Source organism: Porites lutea, chromosome 4 (genome assembly GCF_958299795.1).
Source record: "Porites lutea chromosome 4, jaPorLute2.1, whole genome shotgun sequence".
In the NCBI taxonomy this organism is placed as follows: Eukaryota; Metazoa; Cnidaria; class Anthozoa; order Scleractinia; family Poritidae; genus Porites; species Porites lutea.
Window position 1 is genome coordinate 36,765,454 of NC_133204.1, and position 24,040 is coordinate 36,789,493.

The window sequence follows — 24,040 nt, forward strand, 5'->3', positions numbered from 1 at the left end:
TGAACAGGAATACATTTTGCTCACTAGCATTAGGTTACATACGTGAGAAAGGTTGGCATGTGATTCCAGCCTAAATTTGCCCAAGTTTTGATTAAATGTAAAAGAGTTCATATAAAACGATTACATATGTTGTTCTCACCACCAGGGACTACTTCAGAACAACCAGTAATCGTAGATTTGTCGAATGAAGAGAACAGCAAAATGCCTGAACGGCAAAAGTCAGTCTTACAAGAACGACAAACCGATATTGGAGATGCGTGCTCAAGTAATAAAAACGCTGATGAATTTGATGAGGAAAGTTTACTTGAAATGATGGGTAAACCCGACTCCCCTTCAATAGAGTGTGAATTAAATGTACGCTCTGGAAATCATGATGGGCCAACTCTTGATTATGTTTCCATCAAAGAAGAGTTCTCGAATGGGATGTATGGCTCAGATGAGAAGCCTTTCACCTCTACCCTGAAAAGCACAGTGGCAAATTCAAGTAATAAAAACGCTGATGAATTTGATGAGGAAAGTTTACTTGAAAGGATGGATAAACCCGACTCCCCTTCAATAGAGTGTGAATTAAATGTAAGCTCTGGAAATCATGATGGGCCAACTCTTGATTATGTTTCCATCAGAGAAGAGTTCTCGAATGGGATGTATGGCTCAGATGAGAAGCCTTTCACCTCTACCCTGAAAAGCGCAGTGGCAAATTCGGCTTTGCCTTTTGACGCTTTTTTTCATAAAGCAAAGGTGGAAACGGCGGAAAATGAATTCGACACTGTTTTATATCCTGAAATAAAAGATATCGCAGCTAAAGTGGGCGATGATGTCAATAGTGGGCAGTCAGGTCGTGAGGTCGGTGCAACAGGATTTGTTGATTTACCGCAGGATTTGCCGATCAATGTTGACGCCACCGCAAGTGCGTGTCAGATGGTACAAGGAGACGAGCAGATTGGAAGGGATCCGTCATTCAAAGACGACAATTACAAAGGATACAGCAATTTGATTCTGAATCTACACGGCGATGCTCTTTCAAGCTTAGAAGAAGATCTTGAAGACATATACAGCACTCAAAGCGACATCGAGGAAGAGATCAACGCCATTCCTCGCGATACGGACGTTCAAGCTGAATCTGTAAGCAGATTATGTGTTAATCAGTTCCATGAAGAAGCTCCCGGTGAAACTCATCTGTCTGGAAAACACGTGAAACATGCATCATTTGCCGATGACAAAAATCCAATTAAAGACACTTTCATTTCCGCTCGGCAGGCACCTGCAGCAGCTATCACAACGCCACGAAAAGGCCTTAGAGAAGAAGAGTTTTTCCGCACGATTCTTCGATTGAATGTTGCGGATCTTGTTTACCCAGAACGAAATGGAAGAGCTCACGGCCCACCCCGAGAACTGCCCTCTGTTTCTGGGCCAGTCAAAACGTGTTTTGATTCCATTGATCAGTATTATGACACTTTCAAACCTTTGTTTTTCTTAGAAATTTGGGAGAAGGTAGGTTTGCTTTCACACTGTTGAGTTGAAGTTATCGTTTTGTAGGGAAACATAGCTGTCACTAGTACTACCTGCCTTTTCATAAAATTGCCATATTCAGTTGTCGGTTGACAACAGTAAGCTATTGGACATTTTGCATCTAAACATCACTTCATGAAAGAGACTTTTTAGGCAGGACATGCTTCCTGATTAGCGTGTTGAGTATAGTATACCAATCAACCCACGCATAAAGTTAGTGCGTTGAACTTATGTGAAGTTTACAGTCCATTTTCCAAAAGCTGGTAAGCTGAAATTGTCGCTTTATAAATGATGAGCACCAATTAACAAAACCTGACGCAGATACAAACAACGCTTCTAGGCTTGCCAGCTTAAACGAGTTCAAGACATCTGACGTCCTCTTTAGTGGTAACGAATAATAGTAGCTTACTTGACTGTAAGTAGGGAATCCGAGACTTACGCTGTAAGGCTGCATTGTCTTTTGTTTAGATTTCTAACCGTTGGAGAGACAAAAAGGTGGATAAGAAGCGAGTGGTCATGGAGGTTTTAGACGGAAGCACGTCTAACAGCATTATTCCATGCAGTGGTTTCATAACCGACCAGCAAGAAAGAAAAGCGTTGTTCCCGATACAGAGAGATTTGGTGGTTGTGAAACTAATCGAAAGCGAACCAACAGGTAAAGGATGTAGGGGTTGAAAATTTTCATTCTTACGCTTGTTCTCGATTTAAAGCAATACTTATGATTTATTTTTAGCTTACGCGTGTTATGTTGAAACGTGAGCAATGCCTCGGTGTTGTCCTCCATCACTCCAGCTCCGTTAGTGCGAAAATAAAATTACCCTGACGCAGGTAACCTCCATCGCGGTCAAACGTCCGAGGAGATTCTTGTTTTTAATTATTTAGTGGGATTTCATTTATCATTAAGTGGAAACATGAACAACAAGGATGTGTAAAATAATTAGTTTGTCGTTATTTTTGCATTTTCCCCAAATTAATGAGCACCTTTTCGTTATAATTCTTCGCGCCCGAGTGACATACTGTCGACAGTATCGAGAAAAACGTTTGAAGCACAACTTCAAAAACTTACAAAAAGTAAATCAGCGGGTATTGGCAAAATATTAAAATTTGAACAGTAAAATTCAGTAACAACCTTGGTTTTGAAGCACTTTGCTTAGCTTTCCCAAATTTCTGCCGCCTGACCGCGGCGAAGACCTAACTACAGTAGTGCTCATGCCCCAGACCGGGCAGCTGTAAGCCGATAGCCTTAACTGCTTTGCCGGATCGGTATACTATGGGTCTCTCTAACGCTAGGCAGAAGGGAAAAGGCAGAAGTCAAATTGCAAATTTCGTGACATTTTACAAAGCAAGCTTTTAATGCATTTTAAAGATTGAAAGAGTTAACAAAGGGATGTTTCCTCAGACTTGAAAGAAATTAAAAGACAACTCCAGAGAAGCGCTCGATATTTTAATTTCCTTTATTATTCCACAAGTAATAACAGCTGGCAATGGGGCATGTGATGTACGGTATAGATCACACATCCCTAAACATCTTGATTCGTGGGGTTAACGTTAGCGAAGGGCTAGCGTATAAAAAGTGAGCTTGGAATGCTACTTGAGGTAGCCATTGTTTTAGGAGCCTTGCTCTGGGATATTTTTCCTTCAGCACCACACAGTAACGGTTTACTAACGACGACCGAGCTTTTTTATTTTTTTGCTGGACCAGAGCACTTTGCTGTTGTTTTAGGTGAGCCCCGTTTAAGTCCTGGAGTCTTTGGTATTGTGGAGACAGTTGACGTCAAAAAAGCTGGTAAGCAGTACATAAGTGCATTGAGAGACCTTTTCTGCACGTCAGAGAACGAAGGCTTGGGCTGATAAAATATGGTGTTCTGAACGAAACTTTCCACCCAAGCGTCCACCTCGTAAAATTGCGTGTGCTTCCTGGATTACAATAAGGAGTGGGTCTATTGGTGGACTTGAAAGATTATCAAATCTTTCAAGGACGCATACTGTTGAGGCACAACAATGTCTTTTTACCAAAGTTTACTTTACGGAAAGGTGTTGACTGTGAACAGTCTACCCAAAGTTAAATAGTTTACTGATGTCCAGGAAACTACTGCCTATCTGTTAAATGGCAATCAAGAACCACGTTTCTCGTATGTCTCTATGGAAACGCCAGAAGTGTTTTCTTCATATAGTTTTTTTGGACATTATCTGTTTCGATGAAACAATGAATATATTATTAACATTCTTTCTTAGGAACTGCGGGTTAGTTATAGATGCAAGATATTCATTATTTCCTCAGTCATCCTTTCATGGGTTTATAACGAACCAACTCAATGACCTGCTCCCTTTGTTAGCTCAATTTGCAGAGCGCTGCACTGGTATCACACTGGTCAAGGGTCCGACTCCCGCACAATCCTGCACTTTTTCACTTTTTCCGCAGTCGCAACTGCAATAGTTGTGTCTATACCTGGTATGATCTTCTTTCATTTAATTATCTGTTTCATTCGTCAGCTTCAGATGTTTGTGGTAAGTTCAGGCTCACCTTGAACATCAGAACTGCTTCAACATTTCGACCAAAGCGAGGAAGCTACCTGGAGGTGAAATTTGTGGCGTCGTTATTGACAGCACTACGATCGTGGCGTGGTATGATGTATCTTAGCAAGAGCCCCTTAGCTCGTGACATCCTGAAACCGCGCAAAGCAGAATATTTTTGTACGAGTCATCATCAATACCCGGCGCCCGAATCCGAGGTACTATAAGCATTACGTTACTGCTGTATTTGTAAATTTGAGTTTTCGTTTGAAAAGCAACTGATTTCGAATTTCATATCGTAATAGTGGAAGACAAAATTTTAAAATAGTTCTGTCCTAAACTACCGCTGATGAGGTTTTATTCCTATCATTGTTACACCAAATAATTTTGTTCAGGTCGCAAACTCTGTTATCACAGCTCCAGGGTATAGTAGTCAAGCCCCAAGGATGAGACCAGGCTTCTGTAGTCCAGCTCAACGCTGTTAATGCCATAGCCGTTAGCTGAAGGGTGACTACAAAAGACTTTGCATGTGACAAAACATTTTTTTTATGAAATTACGTATAAAGTTTTCTCTAAGATGGATATATACGATATTGCAGCCAAAATAATCTTTATGTTGCCCGTGATTTCATTTTTAGGAGTACAATGAATTCCAGGCAAAGGCCATCTCCATTGCATCAAATGCTGCGCACATGGCATTCCCGATTCCACGGATTTGCATGTTACAGGGTCCTCCAGGGACTGGCAAATCACACACCATTGTTGGCATTATCAAGGAGATCTTAAATGTAAGTCCTAGATCCTCTTCATTAGTCTGAGAAAACAGCTGACATATGGCGACGCCACCACTGGTTTCCTGGCGGAATGACGTGAGAGGAACGACGGCAGAAAAAAATTACATAATGATGACGTATCACTACCCAGATCTGGGTAGTGCTTCTGATTGGATGAAGCAAATTTTAAACCAATCAAAAGCACTAACCAGATTTGGGCAGTTACAAATGTCGTCTGTTTTCTTATCAGGCTACCTCTTTATATGAACCTGATCGATTGACTAGGTTAGCCAACCGGCTGGCCCGGTTTCTCCTGTGAACACCTTGAAAATTTCTGTTATAAGTGAAATAGCAACGAGGTGATACCTTGACACTCGAGTCTGGTTGACCGGGGTAGTGTGAAGAGGCCCTGAAAGTGTTTGAGTGTGCTACCTGTGGTAGAAAAATATCATAGTATATGATCACCAACGAAAGATCAAGGCTGTGGAAAGTTGATAAAAGGTACTAAACGTGACAAATGAAGGTGTTTGATGCATTCAAGAGCTTGTTACTTTTAGTAAAAAGGTGGCTATGCTTTTTGCCTTTCAATTTACCGATGAACTTGACACATTAGTGATTGCAATATGTTCAGTTTTATCTAGCAGAAAAAAATTGTCCAAGTAAATAGTTGAATACAACTATCATTTTTCTTAAATTAATCAAGCGACCACAGGAAAATCACCAACCTACAGCCTCGGGTCCGTTTGTCGGACATCAAGCAAGCAAAGTGCGAATTTTGTTGTGTGCACCGTCTAACGTTGCCATAGATGCATTAATTGGCCATATCGAAGCGGCAAGAATTCATCTAAACAATGAAAATAGAAGAGGTTGCAGGCAAGGTCAGTTTAAGTAAGGTTAGTTTAAAGTGTTGTGAAGTATTTTGTAGGTTGTTTTCAGTTTATTGAAGTTTCACTCGTGCCTAGATTCTCGGTATGATTAGGTTTCTAGATCAAGGTTAATCTGTATTTGTATCGACAGGTTTTTTAATTCCATTGACGTTTTAAGGAGGTTTTCAACATAAGTCTCAGTCCTTGAAGTGGACACGTTTTGTGATTATAGCTACCCTTGATTGTTATCTACCGCGTTGGTTTAGCATTTAAGCTTACATTGGTTTTCATGGAGTTGACACTATTAACCTTATAAGTTTGTTTATTCCACTTTTGTTATCTACAGGAAATACGTTAAAAAGTGCGTTCGTATCCCTCATGGTCAGCAAGCCTGAACGTACCAACACTTAAGTAATTTAATTGGCCAATATTTGACACAGCTAGTAGTTTAGCTGCAGTAGTTGAGTTGATGCTGTAGAAAAAAACATATGAACTACTGTAAAGAATAAAGAACGGCAAGATTTAAACCAGTTTCCTGGTACCTCTTTGCTAAACGAGCGAGTTGCTCGAACACCCCCATGTATTTGGCGTTCTTGCGAGATTTACCAGGATCGTTGCCCGTGTTCTCCACCAAAATATATCGGGTTGTCCGAGCAACTCCCTCGTTTAGTAAAGAGGTAATAGGAATCTGGTTTACTTCTTGGCGATCTTTACCAATACGGATTAACTGTGATCTAGAAACCTAATCATAACAAGACTCTAGGCACGAGTGAAACTTCAAGTACAAACATGAAGTAAACTAAAACAACCTACAAAACACTTCACAACATTAGTAAACAGAGCCACGTTTAATTCTCAACGGAAGCTTGGCAGTGCCAAACGTTTAATTGATAAAACCGCTTAGGTTGTCTATTTAACTGCGACGATCATATCCACTTTCATAAATTCATCTGAGGATAAAGTTTCGAGCAAAATTCGGAATCTTGCGTCCACATCTGTCAATATAGTTACTTGTGCACTTGTCTACGACGCACGCGGAAATTGTTGATACTGGTCGCTGGCGCCTCCCGCCGATTAACGCCTTTAAGTTGGTGCAAACAGGCGACAGCTTACGTCGTCCAATCCATCATCAATGCAAAGGGTAAGTGTGTGCGACCGAATGTCATGCAGTGTCCTCATTCACGACCCTTTCGGTCCAAAGGAATTCAACCGAAATGATGTTGGTTTTCCCTCAAGACACATAATGCTCAATGATATTTTCGTTGCTCTGTCTTAACATGGGCTTGTCACCCCAGTTTAATAAAGTCTATCCTCAGATCCGTTTGACAAGGGAAGCGATTTGAGGTATGCTTAATATGTAATGATTTTTATATCTTTTTTCCCTTAATAAGCACTCTCAAACAATTGCGGCGATTTGTTTCTGGTACGAGTTGGCCGTAAACACGAGATCCTGCCATCAGCCCTCAAGTTTGGTTTGGATTGCCTGACAAAGCAGGTGCTGGACAAGGAACTTGTTTCGGCGACAGCAGGACGACTTGCCAAGAATTCTTCCCACGATTATTATCATAACAAGGTATTCTATTTTTCTTAGTTGGTTAACATGTAACTTTTAAGACTTGGTTAAGCACCACTGGACACATTTGGTTATTCAGTTGATGACCACTCTAAAGTTTTGATTGAGCAAAAATTTGTGCCCCTTAGCACAAGAATTTGCAAATTGAAAAGGAGGCACTCAGAGAGAAATTGCGAGAGGAGAACGCCAAGCAAACAAGAATCAGAAGGGAAATTTTGGATTCTGCAGACATCATATGTACCACGCTCAGTGGGGCAGGGAGTGAAAGCTTGAAGAATGACTTGCAGTCGGACAGAAGGTTAGTTTCGTGTCTTGCTTATGTTAAGGAATCATTGTTATTTGTGTTCACTAATATTGTTTTCTCTTGCTTTGTAGGCGTATCTGCCCTTTCAGTTGTGTTATTGTTGACGAGGTAAGACCACTGAACCAATTGTAAATGTAGTGTCTTGTTCTCGCAGTTGTGCGCTTAAACATATTTAACAATTATTCCACCAGTGCGCGTTGGCTATGGGCGTGTTCCTTGCAGCGAATCCAAAAACGGATTTTTGATCCTAGATTTGCCGATTTCGCGGTTGGAAGGGAACGCGAAATCCGAAATTGGATTTGTAACCTTGGTAACCTTTCGCAAACGCGTGAAAGAAATGACGTGTCTAATCTCTCACTCCGCGGTTGTAAATTACTAGAGTACGTAAACAACCGTCAGGAGCCGATGACCGGCTCCTGCATTGCATCGATACAATGAACACCGCACCAGTATAAAGCGTTCCTTCCTTACATCTCCGGGGTATCCTTACCTAAAGGATTTTGGCGTAGGCTCGAATACCAGCCGCTGTTCGGGAAATATGAACACGTACTCCTCCCTCGAACAGACGCGTCTCTTTTCGGAGTTGACCGAGAGAGCGGCGGAAATCGAGGCAAGTTCTGGTAATAATTTCTTAAAAATGACTTTGTTGTAAATATCTCATTGTCAGGCGTGTCATACTACTGAACTGGATTTGCTCATCCCTCTTCAATATATGGCATCTAAACTAGTGCTGGTCGGAGATCCTACACAGTTGCCGCCCACAGTACTGTCAACGGTACGGGAAAGCACTTTTATTTTATTTTTTTTATTTTATTAGTTTGCCACACACAATGAATTACAACTGGAATAAAAGTGATAATAAATAGGTTAATTAACATTAAATTTAAAGTTTGTACATTACTTGGGAGGAGTGACTGTGGCGAGGAAATCTCCGAGAAGCCGAGCTTATGAGGAACAGAGATTTCGCCCCACGGGCAATTTAAATACTAGGCGGTATTTTAAGAAATAAAGAAAAAAGTCGTTTATTTGAGTATATAAGTGTGTTGAGAGGAAAATATAGGTGTTAAGGTATTTAGGTTGCATTCTGTCTGACCCTTAAAAATGGTTTGATCACACGCTTGAATATACTAAAAGACGGGGCATTTTTGATGTCGTTCGGTAATGAATTCCATATTCTAGGACCTTGAAACAGGATCGAAAATTTTTTAATATTTGTTCTACAGGTATGAGGTCGGTAAAAGTCAGAGTATCTTGTTGACTTGTTGACTTTTAGGCCTCGATTACAAGTATCTGGATATTTTGGAACACTGAGATGTTTTTCCTTCGTTGTTGAAAAAAAAAGACCCGACCACATATAGCGTATCGCCCTTCCACACGAAAAGGTTAAAACAATGGAAATACGCTAGCACCCCTTACAGGGCATGCGCTGTATGATGTATGACATCCTAGTATTCGAAGCCTCCATTTACGTCCGTCCATACGAAAATGGTAAGCCAGCGTTTTCATAAAACCTCACTCAGGGGACCGTTTTCGAAAAGCTGCATTTTTGGTGCCAGAAAACGCCGTTTACGTGTGAACGGAAGGCTAAATCAGAGAAAATAATCTCTGTTTTCAAAAATATCCGGATACGTGTGGACCGAGGCTTAGCTTTACGTAAAAGTGCAAAGTTAGCGTGAAATCAATTCACGTTGAGTTACGTTTCGTAGTCAGCTCTACCTCTAATAATTTGCTTTTTTATGAATAATCTTAGAAAGTGAAGGAAAACCTATTTGGACGTTCCATGTTTGAACGACTCGATGCACACTTTCGAGATCAAGGTTAGTTCAATCTAGATTCTAGGTGTCTTGTGACAAGGACTTTCACAACCTCTTTCCCAGGGCCCTTTCCCCTCGCTTTAGGGGACGAGTGGGAGAGGACCCTGGGAACGAGGTTGGGACTTACAAAGCACGTAACCAAGTATCCATGACACTCATTACTACCACCCCACTGGCCACCCATAGTTCAGCGGTAAAACAATTTAATTACCTATTGTTGTTGGGTACTCCGCCGAATTTACCTAGCTTTTTAACAGTACAAAAACAACCAAATCAATCCCGGATTGTTTGTTAAACGCCAAGTTGCGGTTTATTGCATATTTCTTATTACGCTCGTTGAGAAGCCGTAAGAAACGTTCTTGTTATTTAGCTATGTATAAACGGACACCTCTATTAGACGAACACCTAGGTAAAACGGACACCTAGAGTTGGTCCCTTCTTTTCTTTACTCCCTTTATGTAACCCTTTCACTGCCAAATGTAGCCAAAGGTAAATTTTGACCAAGTTTGCAAATTTCGTTTTGTAAAATTTTGAAAAACAAATAGCAGAATGTGACAGTACAGACAGAGAGCTTTCATTTGAATGGTCACATCAGAGGATTTCATTCACAGACTCAAAAGTTAGCGTCATCTTACAAAACTCCACCAAGCACTCTGGCAGTGAAAGGGTTAACTCTCTAAAAGACGGACATCTCTTTATGGCCGATCTGAAAGGAGTCCGTCTTAGAGAGTGTCAACTGTGGTTACGTTTCTGTTGTCCAATATAGAAACATATAAGTGACGATGCCGGCGTCATCAGCTGGTTCATGCTTTTAAAATACTGAAATTTGTTCTTCATTAGACTTGGAGAATCCGGTAATTATGCTAGAGGAGCAATACCGCATGCATCCAGAAATTGCTCGCTTTCCCTCTGTGCACTTCTATAGCTCACGCCTGAAAAGCCACAGGTAACTAAAAATACTTTACCACTCTTTTTGTATTCGATCGCGAACTTTTCAAAGCTTGTTCTAGTATTTGTTGTTAAAATTTATTTAGGAACGATTTGGTTAAATAGAATTTTTATAGAACCTTACGTTAATATTACAGCTCATCGGAGACGAGGGCATTTCCACTTGACAAACACTACGCCCTTTTTGACGTCCATGTTGGAAAAGAAACAGGCCTGGAGAAAGGGTATGATTATAAAGTTGATATTTTGTCTTTAGAATAGTATTTGCTTTAAATTCCCATTTTGAGTCTATCGAGTTTATCTCAACGACTGTTTCTATAGCCGTATCTATGTCCTTTTCGGACGTCCAAATCGGCATTTAAACGTCAATCATTGTGGTTTTACAATTTTTTGTTCGTTAATTATGAGTTAAAAATAAGAAAAAACGAAGTACTTATGTTTTCGTTTTTGAAGGGAATTGTGGAATTCGGTTGAGGCAGACATGATTGCTGATTTGTGTGGTCACTTAGTCAAGGTCCTGGACGCAGAGTCTATCGGAGTAATCACTCCTTACCGTAATCAGAGAAGCGAAATCCAGAAACGTCTTTTAATGAGGTTAGTTTCCTGGACCTTGTTTAGACCAAGATGAAAACTTTTCTACACAGTTAGTTTGGACGATTCATGGTAAACTAGACTATTACTGCTACCGTAAATAATACAATAGACGCCCGCGGCGTTTAATTTTAGCCGGATCCAAGAGGGGGCGTTTGATAGATTTGAGGCGTTTAAAAAAGAGCGAGGCGTTTATTCTGATAACCGTAGCAAGCTCTACAAAACCAATATGCTTTCGGAGAAAATATCAGGACAGTTTATAAATAGCAAAAATTCCAGCCCATCCATTGATACGTCTAGGCCGTCCAGAGATCGGCATATTGCTCTTTTAAATTTCAACTTCGATGTCAAAGTCCTCATTCAGAGTCATTGTGCTTTGATCGTTAGCCTATTCTTTCTTTGAATTTGACATTGAATTGAATTGTTTTGCTCCTGTTTTCTATTTCCTAGTACTTTGCAGTAATTGTCATTGGGGCGTCTATTAGACAGGGGGCGTTTTATATTAGAGAGGGGCGTCTAATACAAACTTAAAAGCGTAAGGAAGTCGTTCATTAGACAAGAGGCGTTTATTTAAGAGGGGGCGTCAATTAGATCATTGACGGTACTTCTATCACCACCACCAGCGACGCCGTCGCCGTCGCCGCTGCCGTTGCTACTGCTACTCTACTGCTAAACTGCTTCTACTTCGGCTTCGGCTGCTGCTACTGCTACGACTAAAGCTACAAGTCTTTCTTCTACCAAGTCATCTCCGTCTTATTCTCTTATGTTCCTATTGTGTCGTACTTAGACGCCCTTTAACTGACCGCGGTAGTAGAGCTGATCAGATAGTTTTTCTGTTCCTTACAGAGGTGGTGCTACAAGTGTTATCGAAGTGGAGAAAGTGGATGTTTTTCAGGTATTTAGTTTTGTATAATAAGGTTCAGTTCTCTGTGAAGTTGAGGTACTGTTATTCAAGCCGATGTTGTTGTTTTCTTAGGGGAGAGAGAAAGATGTCATTATTTTGAGCTGTGTTCGTACAAAGAATTATCATGGCTCTATCGGGTAAGAGATCAGTTTCTGAAACTAAATAACAGATGGTTAAGTTATCTCTTGTCTTTTACGGGACAAGCTTATTTCACCAGGTCAGGCTAGATATAAAACCCATAGTAGGTTGTTTCTTATGTAAGAAGGTCAAATATTTACTCCCAGTTTTCAAGGATCCCAGTTTTCAAGGAACACACGCACATTAGTTCAGTGGGTGTAGACTACAACTACGGGGGAAATTGCCACAAGTACATTACATTTTTTAATAAGTCGTGTTCACTGAACCCAAACTAACCTGGTGATGCGATAGAAACTACAAGGTACAGTTTCGTTGACAACAAGAAATTTTGAACGTGAGCCTGTGATCAACTAAAACCGATAACTGGTCAGTGGATAACTTAAAGAAAACACATCACCTCAATAAGTTGTACACTTGAGCCCGCGATACACTCAGGTGGCACTAGTCAGCGAAAACCCTTGTTGGCAGCTGTGAATTGACCATAACATAAATGTCCACTATAGAGTTAAAGACAATTGTACGAACATTAACCACAAAGGACTGCAAAGGACCGCAAACGAATATGCCGCAGAACGTAGGATCTATTAAGACAAAAATAGCAAATTCTGCAATGCTGATCGTACTACATGAAAATGAACTTTGCAAGACATCAACACGACACCGAAAGAACCCAAAACAGAGGGGGTTGTAGCCGAGACGGTCTTTAAAGCTGTTACTGCTGTCTACGGCTACAACCCCGCTCTGTTTTGGGTTCTTTCAGTGTCGTGTTGATGTCTTGCAAAGTTAAATTTTGCGTAGTACGATCAGTATTGCTGTCATATTGTACATGCCTTGGACACCAACCTGGTAATGCTCGGTCATTACAAGAAAATAATGCCCGCTTAGCCGCCAATCAGAGCGCACGTACTGTTGTAGCCATATAATAAGAGTTCTTAATTGGCTTCTCTTTTTTTTTTTTTTTTTCAATATTAGCTTTGTTGCTGAAAAACGGCGAATGCATGTCGCCCTCACAAGGGCTCGACAGTCTTTGTTCGTTTTTGGAGACATGGAAACACTTAAGGTAATAGCTTATTTTTTGATGAGAAATGACTTAAATTGCAGTTTGTCGTTAAGTAATACAGCATGGTACGATTGAATTTAAATGATGTGGGGCCATAAAAATATCTTTTGACACAACATGCATGGCGGTAGCAGTAATATTTGTCCGAGAAGGACCCGAGTTCAATCTAACTACCATCGAGTTTCTTTTCATCGTGAAAAGCAAAGATACATAAAAGTAAATTCTAAACGATGTTAGTCTGTAATAGAAACATATCCTGACGTTATATTTTCGGAGTTCTTCTGGAGATCTTTTTTAGAGTTTTGAAAAAGAATGGGCAATTTTCTCGCAACATTCACATAGAAAGGGTGAAACCTTAGGAATATCTTCGACATTTTTGCAGCTAAATCATTAATGTAGTGGGCGGAAGACTCATGGATACTTGGAGATGTCAAAGACTTCTCTCCTTGCTCATCTCTGTCGATAGGAAGGAAGTAGAAAAGTTTCGTATGTCTGAGCCCTCATGCACGGTTTTTGTTTGTTAACAACGTCAGGACCCCTCTTAATTCATTATGACTATCAGATTGTGTTGTTGTTCACAGGGTGTTTCCGAGGAATGGAGAGCGTTGATTGAGGACGCGCATGAAAGAGGTTGTTGCTATCGGGTTGCTTCTTCGGAGGATGTACAGTGCGTTATCTCTTTAAGGAATGACAGACGGTCATCGGCGAAAGACCCTCGATTACATAACGAAATCGCTCCGCGAAGGCAGTGCAGTAACAGTAACATAACTGATACAAATCGTCGCTTGCATCGAGAGGATATGTCAGAAAATCAAAGAGCAAGTCCAGCTTTAAAGAATGAAGGACACCTGCTGATAACCATTGCGTCTTCGGAGGGTGAGCAGACCGGACGTTCCATCACTGTAACACCTGGGAATGATAGACGCTTTCCTGTTAGAGACCATCGATTAGAGGACAGAGAGGACACAATAGCTTCGAGTTTACGGTGGGATGACACTGACGTTCCTGAAACACGTCGTCCCTCGCATCGAATTAACATGTCAGAAGATCAAACAGCAAGCCTAGCCTTAAGGAATCAAGAACAAATGTTGATAACCGTTGTGTCGTCCTTTGAGGATACACAACCCGTACGCCGTTCCATCACTGCAAAGAATGATAGACACTCGCCTTCCAGAGACCATCGATTAGAGCGTAAGAATGTTGCTTCGACAAGACGGCTGAGTGACACTAACACTCCCGAAACGCGTCGTCCCCCGTATGGAGTTAACATGTCAGAAGATCAAGCAGTAACTTCAACTCTTCGCAAAGAACACGATGGGAATGAACGTGAGTCTCGCCATCAGGATCATTCTCGTTCTTCGCGTTCCAGAGATCGATCCCGTCGTTCACGCTCCAGGGATCGTGCATTCGGCAAGGGACGATCCTCTTGGCACAGGGATTACGATGCCAATGAAGGCAGATCGTACCACAGAAAAGACAATGAGAAAGAAAGTCGTTCAAGCCGCCGGGATCACTATGAGGAGGAAGGCAGAGGTGGAGGCGGGTTTTCTAGGCACAAAGAACGTCATGAAAAACGAAGTCCTTCACCTCACAAAGATCGTCGAAAAGGCAAAGAAGGTGGGGCCTCAAGGTACCGTAGTTATGATCGAAGGGACGATAGTTTAACACAGAAACAAATATACGAGAAAGATAGTAACTTGCGAAATAGAGATTACAGCGCAAAAGGAAGCTCCAGCCACGCAGGTCGTCACCATGAAATAGAAGGTAACTCGAGGCATGGATATGATCATCGGAAGAACAAGGAAATTTGTGCTGCTACTAATGCATATAGTGACGATGATCATGAGAGAAGCAAGGAAAGTAGGTCAAAGGGGGAAAGCTACGGTGCAAGGAAATTTAAGAGATATCATTCCGACGGAATAATCGGTAGACCACATCGCAGGACCCAATCACCAACTACAAAAAGGCAAATATTTGGAAATGCCGTAAGGGACTGTGGTGAAGAATACAAACACCAGGAAGAGCAAATGGAGCGAGACGAAAGCACCAAAAGACCTATATTTGATGAACCTTCCATTAGTTCTCATTCTACAGCTTCGGTCTCAGTTTTAAAGGCTGCCTCTTCCTTTCAAAAAAGTGAAGTAGATTGCAACCGGTATTCGATTCAGTTGGGTTCCAGAGAAATTGGAAGAAGTCCTACAGCGTGTGATGCCTTTTCTGCTAATACCATTTCTTCAAACAGTGCGGGTGCAGAAATGGGAACACAAGACTATACGTTGGCTTCTGTTATAGAAAAACTTCGGTATTATGCCCCTAGGTATTTTGGACAGCACCAACGGCTCGAAGGGGCTCAATCTGCACGGTCAACAACTAAAGCAACTACATCAAATTCCCCTGATAGATTATTACCGCCGACGTCATCTTCTAAAACTAGTGAGACGATCGCCCTGACTCATTCACGCAGCCCACTTTCCGAAACTTCCGAAACCACTGCCCTAAATGGCTCATCGAGGTCAGCTACTGAAGCTAGAGCCAGTACATGTATGACATCAGCGGGCCCATTTAAGAGAGAAGGTGCAATCATTGTGCCCGCTGGTGTATCAGGGTCGCGTACGCAAACTGTGCAAGCAGACATCACAACTTCTGGTTTTTCGAGGTCATCCCTTGAAAGGGTCGCAAACAAAGCTACAGGCGTTTGCAGCTTTTCAGGCTCAGATAGGGAAGGAATAGCGATGGCTGGTTTACAAAAGTCATCTTCTGAGACTGCTACAAATACTGCCCAAGTTAATCCACCAAGGTCTCTTCCTTACATAGCTGAAGCCATTAAATCAGATTGTAAGAATACGGCCGATACAGTGCAGTGGACATACCAACATCCTCCAAAGTCTTTTTCTACTGTTATTTCAGGCCAATCTGTTGCAACCGCGGTCCCAGTTTTGTCCAACACAAGACTCTGTGACCCCGAACATCCGTCTGGTCGCAGTGCCAAAAATGATGAGTTAGATCCAAGTGCCCAAAAGGCGGCGAACATTGTTAGGCAGCGGCATCCTCCTCCTGCGCCTATTCCTATAATCCAAGCGGTAGGTCCCCGTAGGAGAGTGTCTCGTGTCAACTCAAACGATGCTGGCGTTAATATATTGAGAGAAAGGGCCAGCGAAACGGCAACTGTACAGAAAAGAAAAGACGACAATGTTACTTCACCAAATAAAATTGATAAGAAAAAGCTGTGTGAAGGCTTTAGGGGCAGAAAGAGTTGGAACTAATGGATATCACTAGAACCTCGTCAGTTTGAATCAAGGACACCCTCGTGGTCTCAGACCTCGATCAAGGGTTCCGCGCGGCCTCCACTAAAACTCTACGTCCTATGATTAGATGATCTCGTTATGACGGGTTGCCCACCATAAAAAGATAGGAAACAATGAATCTTGATGGATTCGTATTAGCCTTCTGTATACAAGGAGACAAGAGATAAGAGATATGTTAACTGACAAAAATACCATACCAGAAGATCGAATCTTTTCAATAAGGAGTGTCAAGGCATACACTCTTTTTTGGGTGTGAAGTAAGAACGACAATGAACCAGTGCAACGTAACAGCTACCGACCAGATGACTGATGGTGCTATTTCAATAAGCAAAAATTTCCATCGATTTCAATTCCACAGTAATCAGTTAACAGGGGCTTCCACCGACGGTTTCCTCCTAGATACTGTTTACATTGAAACACTCATTTTAGCCGCCAATCCGAGTGGAATAATTTAGCTGATAAGATGAAAGCTTCAAGAGTCGCCCTCTATATTTAAGAGAAACAGCAACAAATGTCATTGTCATCTGCATTTGACCTGCAGCTGTGTCCTCTGTAAATAGAATGTTTATTATTTTATTTTTATTCTGAGTAGTTTATTTTAAGTGTTCTCCGGAAATAATTTTTTTTACTTATTTTTGTACATTTACATTCAAACGAACCTTCGTTCATATTCGCTCATATGCGATTTAGAATGCATTCTAAGCGGAGCTATAAAATTTGCATCTGTTTGGTCAGGCTAGGGTAACTTGAGTCTTTTCGAAATCACAAGGGCTTTGGACGCAAATTAAAGATTCTCGAACGTGCGAATTTTTTCTGAGTCCTCTCTTTATGATGTTTTCGAATCCAAAGAGTTTAGGGTTTCCTTTCGCTACGAAAGATAGCTTTACATGACGAGGGAAATTAATAAAACTTCAAAACAGAAAATCGTAGAGAATGTATTATTTGGGCGTTTTCGAGATCGCTTGTTTTGCTTCAAAGTTGCAATAGGCACGCAATACGTACGAACATAAACAAGCCAAACGACGCGAATGTCTGTCACGCGAACGACTCGTTCAAGGTAAAAAGCATGCCGGAAAGGAAGCTCTGTTAGCAGGGTACTTTATCCCACTTTTACGATCTCAAAAACCTTGCAACAAAGAAACACAATTCCCAACAGTGCAGGAACGAAGAAATTAACATTTGTTCGGTAATTTAAGCGTATAAATCCCAAGCTTACGGTATTTTTATCTTACCAAGAAGCCGCGCAATTTTTCAGAAATTTGAAGGGAAATTTGTCAAAATAATTGGAATTGACAGGTTTTGCTTATAGCCAAGAGTTTGACAATATTTTGGCCCTCAGTTGTCGAGAGCCAAAAGAAGATGTCACGCAAAATTCCGTGATCGTGCATGGGATAAGTAAGGTATTGTTTCAGTGAGAGGAATGATATGCGACGAGTGGCCACATATAGAGTATTTCGGCAGTTTGATAGTTTTATTGCAACTGATTGATGTTAGCCTATTAATTTTAATATTCAATGATGCATAACTTTATTGCAGATGTTGAGAATGGAGCGGATTTCTTAAAATCTTTTTGAGCAAAATGATCCCGTAAACAAGTTTTCGCCGGCGAAAGTTTAATTTTTTCACGTTTGAACCGTAAAAGAAGCAAAGTCCAACATCTTCACGTGCAAATTGCGTGCGTGTGTTATCATTAAAAACCCTTGGGTGAATTGGATGAAGTCGTATTCTCTCAACACGTGATGTGGCGTGGTTCTGTGAGTGTTGGAGTTAGATGTCAGGGCTCTAAAACAGAGTGAGCGGGTCATTTTCAGCAGAGCTTTTCTGTGTTTTTTTTGCGCCGTACTGACGAGCCACAAGAATGGCGAAACAACTGTCTACGGCTTCGACCCCGTTCTGTTTTGGCTTCTTTTGGTGTCGTTTTGGTGTCTTGCAGAGTTAATTTTCACGTAGTACGATCAGCTTTGCAGAATTCAATGTGTCTACTACGTTAGCGGCATATTCGGTTGCGGTCCCCTTGACCCCTTGACCTAACCGATTTTTTCGAAGCCCCCCAAACATCTTCATACTCCCTTGTCCATAATAAATGAACTTTACCTTATCCACCTCTCTCGTCCGCAGAGGCTCCGCTGGGTAATAGCAACAAAAATACAGTAATGATCGAAAAATAGCAAGCGCGCGGAGGATGATCCCTTCCCATCGTCCCCGCGCGCTTTCTTTTTTTCCCCTTCCCAGCCCTCCCAAAGACACAAAGAGGCTTCCGACTGCGGAAGACAGAGCTTATTCACATTCACTCCATACAAATATTATCAAAAATAACCGAAAAACAATCCTTAACAGAAAGCCTAACAACATTTAAAATAAGTACAAGCAGAAACTCCTTATGGGTTTCTGGTACAAGTATGTTTTCGACTATTGATGAGATCTTTCATAACCACAACATTTCATTTCAACAGACCGTAACTACACTATCCCTGTCGAATTACCACTCCCCAGGAGCCGATCCACATCAACCTCACTGCAACACTCCTAAAATCCTTTTTACCTTCCAAAAAAATTTGTTATTTCTTCCTATCAAATTCTACGAGAAACCAGTTTCACTGATTTACAAACTTACCAATCCACGTCCAATATAACTCTGCGCCTTCCACTTTACACATCTCAACCAACCCTTAAATATACAACGTTACTGCACTACTCCAACATCCTTAACACAAAAGTGAAAAAACCCTCACATGCGCGTAGTACGTGACATGATGCGTTTTCGGTGACCGTTTTCACTGAATACCTGTTGACGGTGGGCCAAAGCGTAGAAAAAAATATCCGTTTTCAAACAAAAGGGATGCTCAGTTCTAAACAAGGTATGTGAAAGGGGTACCATTTGTCAATAGAAGGTACCGGAAAGGGGTACCGTTTTCGTGAAAAATGGTATACAAAAGGATAAAGAGTTGGACCTCGGGGCGGAGCCTCCCCGTATAAACATTTGTTGAGTACTTCCCCCCTCTTCAGGCTTATATCTGGGGTGGGGACTTATAATCGGATGTATATCTTTGTTTACAGCTTCATGGGTCAGTCTATAACTGCGGGCTTGGTTGTGTGCATTTTGGGTTTCCTCGACTTCCCCGAGGATCGCTAAGCGAAGTGTTATCGGGTCTTTTTGTAGCCTGTGTACAGCCGCCCCTCCCCTCAAAAAAATCGAGGGGAGGGCGGCCGTACACAGGCTAGTCTTTTTGCTATATTTTTATCGGTTTTGATAGTGTCCGCCTGTCGTCCATAGTGACGTCAAGGAGCATTTTGTGTAACTATGTTCTTGCCCTTTTCTTTTTTCATTTATTATGACCTCTACTATATAAATTACTGAAATCTAATATATAGTAGTCACGCAAGCGTCGTTTGCAAAGTTTTGTACATATACACTGTTGTTACTTCTATATATAATAAGTGCCTTTGAAGACTGTGATGTCTGATGAAGCTTACTCATTTGAGCTTTTTTATAGTAAGACAATTTGCCCCATGTCACCCTGTTATGCGTCTAGTTTTGAAGGAACGTGAAATAGAGGGAAAATATCGTAATGCAAATATTTTAAAAGGGAGAGGCGGAAATGACGTACAACATGATAAAAAAAATTAAAAATAAGAAAAATAACCATGCAAGGATACACCGTGTGGCACGAAATTTTTGCGGATTGGCAATTTTCTGTGTTTTGCGGAAACTAATTTTTGCGATTGAGACAAATTGGTTTTTCTTGCTGGGAATTTATTTTTGCGATTTTCAGAAAGAACCCAGTACCCAGCTTTGAAAAATTTTCGTTTTTGTTAAGTACGTGCAATAGAAATTCATATTTTCAAACAATACTGCAGTATGCGCACCCTATGTAAAACCAGTAATTGTATACCGTTTTGTTTCTGAATGAAAGAAGAAAATTGTAATTAAACAGACACGATTTCTAAGTACTGTATTTACTCTGGGGTAAATGTTTGCAGAGAAAATGTTAGCGGTAATTTTCATTTGCGGGAATTTATTTTTGCAGATCGCTAAAAAATCGCAAAAAAACCGCAAACATTTCGTGCCACACGGTAGATTACAATTCATATTTCTATTGTTTTTCATGTTGCACGTCATTTTCGCCTCTGTGTTCTCCCTTTTATAATATTTGTACTTTGACATTCTCGCGATCTATATAATACTGTTATTCCTTTAACAAATTTAGTAACATCTGTTAAGTACACCTAAAGAAGCTTAAAGAAGGTATGGCCAGCCGAAATATCGTTTTAAAAGTACAGTTTGTTATCAGTTTTGCAGACTTTTGCGGACTTCTAATCAGAATTTTCCATTTTTTTAAGCATTGTGAATCCTTGTTTAGAAAACTTAATAATATTGGAATATTACAAGAGTATTAAAGAAAACCTGCAATAATGGCCCAGTTTTATCTATAATTACTCGACTACAATATCTCGACTCATTATGTGGATGTCTTCGGAGTTCGGGTACTGGAAAGGAAACCGCTGTGCTGTCGAAAATTGGCGAACTTTGATAGTATAATTTGATTATTGAAAATTGTGCTGTTTGTTTTGTAGACGTTTGTATCAAACATTCTGTGTGCGTGATTTCGAGCTAATTTCAATATCAAGATATAAAGAAAGAGATTATGACAATAGCTGTCAAACGTACATAAGTGTGCTCATGTTACTTTCGATATAGATTTTCTATTGACCAGTAGTGTTTTAGCGTGTTTGTGAATATTACAACAGTGGGACTGAATTGTGAGCAATTTGGTTGCAAGCGAGGCATATAAAATTATATCGTAAACATTGTGAGATAATAAATTTCCGAAATGATATATTTTTTTAGAGTTCCAAATATAAAACAGAAGTGTCGATACTTGACCTGATAACTTTTGACGGGAAATGGCCATTAGCAGTCACGTGACTAGATGTATCATATTTAAAGCGAGGTCACAAAGCATGAACAACACTCCATGCTTGCCTTCCACGCTCTCTTGACGAGAGGTGAGGTGTAATGAAGCATCACAAATGATTTTAGTTACTCATCTCACAGCGTGCATACAGGATCTAACGTTTTCTTTCAGTGGCTGCAGTGGTGGAGCAGGTACTTTAGTCTAATTGTATTAGGCTCACTGGTTTCGACAGCAGGTCAATTTTTTGTGGAATACATACATGACATCGGAACTGGCTACACGAGCTGGTCCTAATTCGAACTCGACTGCCTGTTTCTCACTCACGCCATATTTTCTTTTTAGTTCAGTGGGTTATATCTATGGAAGTTAATTTTCTATTTATCAAATCGTCTTGATCGAATTATACAGCTGGGAATTTCAGCCGCTTGGGTTTAAATTGATTCGATTTCAAGGGCGCTTAAAAAATTATAAAGCTTTTGGAAAGGCGACTTTCTGACAAAATTACATGAAAACGCCTTTGTTCGGATGGGAAATGATTAGCCTGCATCACCACGTGCAATTGCTTGGTCAAAGTGCATTGTAGATCAAGATTGAGTAAAAATTCCGAAACTGAGGAGATCAAATTATCAGAAATTAAACATATTGTGTCGAACAGGCTTCGTTGTAAAATCGTTGCAAACTCATTTCTTTTTGCTTGAATTAGCCTGCGTAGCTAGCAGGCTTCGAAAGGGGTAGGGGATAGGGAGAAAGGGAAACAGGAAGGGGGATTGGGGAGAGAGGGAGGAGGTGCCTGCCATAAGAACCCGTTTTGTTCATATCTGCGATTGCTGGCATCCGCAAATTCCTGATTGGCTGAGCCGTAATGAGTAACTTAATTAATTACGTGTATCCTGGTGTGTTTTAATGAGAGACAAACATAATGCAGGCATCAAGGACATGTATGCTACTGGCATGAGTGGAAGATCAAAATTACTCCAATCTTGTAGCTACTTCACATTAGACCCAAACTAGAGCCAGCTGTTATAGCTTGTTAGCAGTCAGAGATGCTCAGGAGGTTTTGTATACTGGATTTGTCCAAACACTGAGTGGTGATTTAAGGTGATTGCAATTTTTGCCAGACATCTGCAATTCCGATATTCAGAAGGCTGCCTTTTCCGTAAAAACATACACCTTGAATGAACTGCTAAATGGTTTGTAAAGAGAGAGCTGAAGCTTTGGTAAAATTTATTGTTGAGCTTTATGACAATTGTTTTAATTCTCTTTTCATTATTCGCGTCTCTGAGGCTGGCAACTGTTCTGCTGGTGTTCTGTTCTTTGTGACCATTATGTTTGATGAGGTAAGACCAAAGGTCTTGTGTATTCACACGAAACTGATCACTGTTTGTCATAGAATGCAAGCAGTAGAAGATTTGTCGTGTTTGCTGCGGCTTGAGCAAGAATAGTAAAAATGTTTTATTTTGCTCGATTTATTATGATATCACTTGAAAAAAGCGTCTCGACTTGGCAATTTCTGGTAAACAAAGTAATTAAGTTACCATGCTGAGAAGCCCCCAACTTGTGATTGGTCACATATTGACATTTGACATGTTTGGATTAGTTGAGAAAATGGTGGGTTGAATACAAAAACACAGGCTCTTATAGCAGGCGCTGCCTTCCCTTTTCCCTGCTTTCATGCTTTTCTCCCCCCCCCCCCTTTCCCCTCCCCTTTTTGTGCGTGCCATGCTAGCTTGAATACTCAGTAAGCTTAATTTATTTACCCTTTTAATTCTAGAAAATTAATTGATGTGAGAGATAGAGTTTGTGAAAAGTTACTGATGAACTTTTTTTAAAGAGAAAAATGTAATGTCAAAATTAATGTATAATTAACAATTATTGAATGACGCTGAACATCGGGCTACACCCTCCTCGATCTCACTGGGTCTAAGAATAATGTACGTAACACTTTTTCAAATACATAATGTAGAAACTGGGGTCTTTAAACTACGACAAATTTTATTTCAAATGAATTGAGTAATCTGGACACATGTAAGTCATTGAAGGAGCTCAAGTCACTCGACAATTTAATTTAAAAAGGCCATCTGCAGTGTAACAATTTGATTAATTGATAGTGAGTTCTTAGTAATTAGTTATAGTTTTGTCTTTTTCACTTAATGTTTTTTTTAGCAGGAGGACCTTTCTGTAAAGCACTTTAGGGGGATTTGACTAATAAATTATATTATTTAACAATTAATGAATGAGGCTGAGTATCTTATGAAGAATTGTGGAGATCGAGGAGGGTGTTATCCATCAAGGCCGTAGGCCGAGGCGGATAACACCCTCCGAGATCTCCATAATTCTTCATATGATAAGAAAGCCGAATTCAATAATTGTTTTATTATTCAGTCAAAATAATTCCTAGTTTAAGGTGACTCGACCCAGTTTTTTTGGGGGGGTACCATCCTACTTTGAAGCTCTCTGGTATCCCCACCTTTACTTTTATCGTAAGTATAACACATAGAATGGATAACATATAGATCAATCTACAATATAACATAAAAATTTTGGCGATCGGAGTAAATGTCACGTGGTTATAATGCCACGCCCCTTTGAGGTCTGAGTCGAAAATCTGCTGTTGCCGGCATTTTTTCGTGAAAATCTCTCGGCTACACATAGTGCGCATTAGTGCCTTGCGCTGAACAGAGTTTCACCAAAATCACAAAGACCCAATTCGAGAAATTCAGTGGTTTCCAAATTTAGGTCATAATTTATGCGAAAATGATAAGCAAACTTTACACAGATTATATCTAATAAACTATGAGATTCATCTCTTTATTTTGGGCATCGTT

General features: G+C 40.5%; 2 protein-coding genes across 3 annotated transcripts in view; both read left to right on the forward strand.

Moving 5' to 3' along the window:
* The first annotated feature begins 126 nt into the window (after positions 1-126).
* Positions 127-17,223, forward strand: LOC140934608 (uncharacterized). Its single transcript, XM_073384207.1, has 18 exons — positions 127-1,491; positions 1,978-2,179; positions 3,152-3,295; positions 4,009-4,241; positions 4,662-4,811; positions 5,500-5,674; positions 7,054-7,235; positions 7,364-7,533; positions 7,611-7,647; positions 8,207-8,314; positions 9,290-9,356; positions 10,194-10,299; positions 10,439-10,525; positions 10,755-10,895; positions 11,739-11,787; positions 11,869-11,933; positions 12,907-12,994; positions 13,576-17,223. The coding sequence occupies exons 1-18, from the start codon at positions 127-129 to the stop codon at positions 16,255-16,257; spliced, it is 6,051 nt and encodes a 2,016-aa protein (XP_073240308.1). The 3' UTR covers positions 16,258-17,223.
* A 4,044-nt stretch (positions 17,224-21,267) lies between these two features.
* LOC140933463 (uncharacterized) overlaps positions 21,268-24,040 on the forward strand; it is a 44,684-nt gene continuing 41,911 nt past the window's right edge. For both annotated transcript variants that reach the window (XM_073383020.1, XM_073383021.1), the window contains exon 1: positions 21,268-21,406. The gene's annotated coding sequence lies outside the window, so the exon portion shown is untranslated. The remainder of the gene's footprint in view (positions 21,407-24,040) is intronic.

Coding starts and splice junctions, on each gene's coding strand:
- LOC140934608 (XM_073384207.1), top strand. CDS start 127: ATGTTGTTCTCACCACCAGGGACTACTTCAGAACAACCAGTAATCGTA. Junction 9,357..10,193: donor TGCACACTTTCGAGATCAAG/GTTAGTTCAATC, acceptor GTTCTTCATTAG/ACTTGGAGAATCCGGTAATT. Junction 11,788..11,868: donor AGAAAGTGGATGTTTTTCAG/GTATTTAGTTTT, acceptor TTGTTTTCTTAG/GGGAGAGAGAAAGATGTCAT.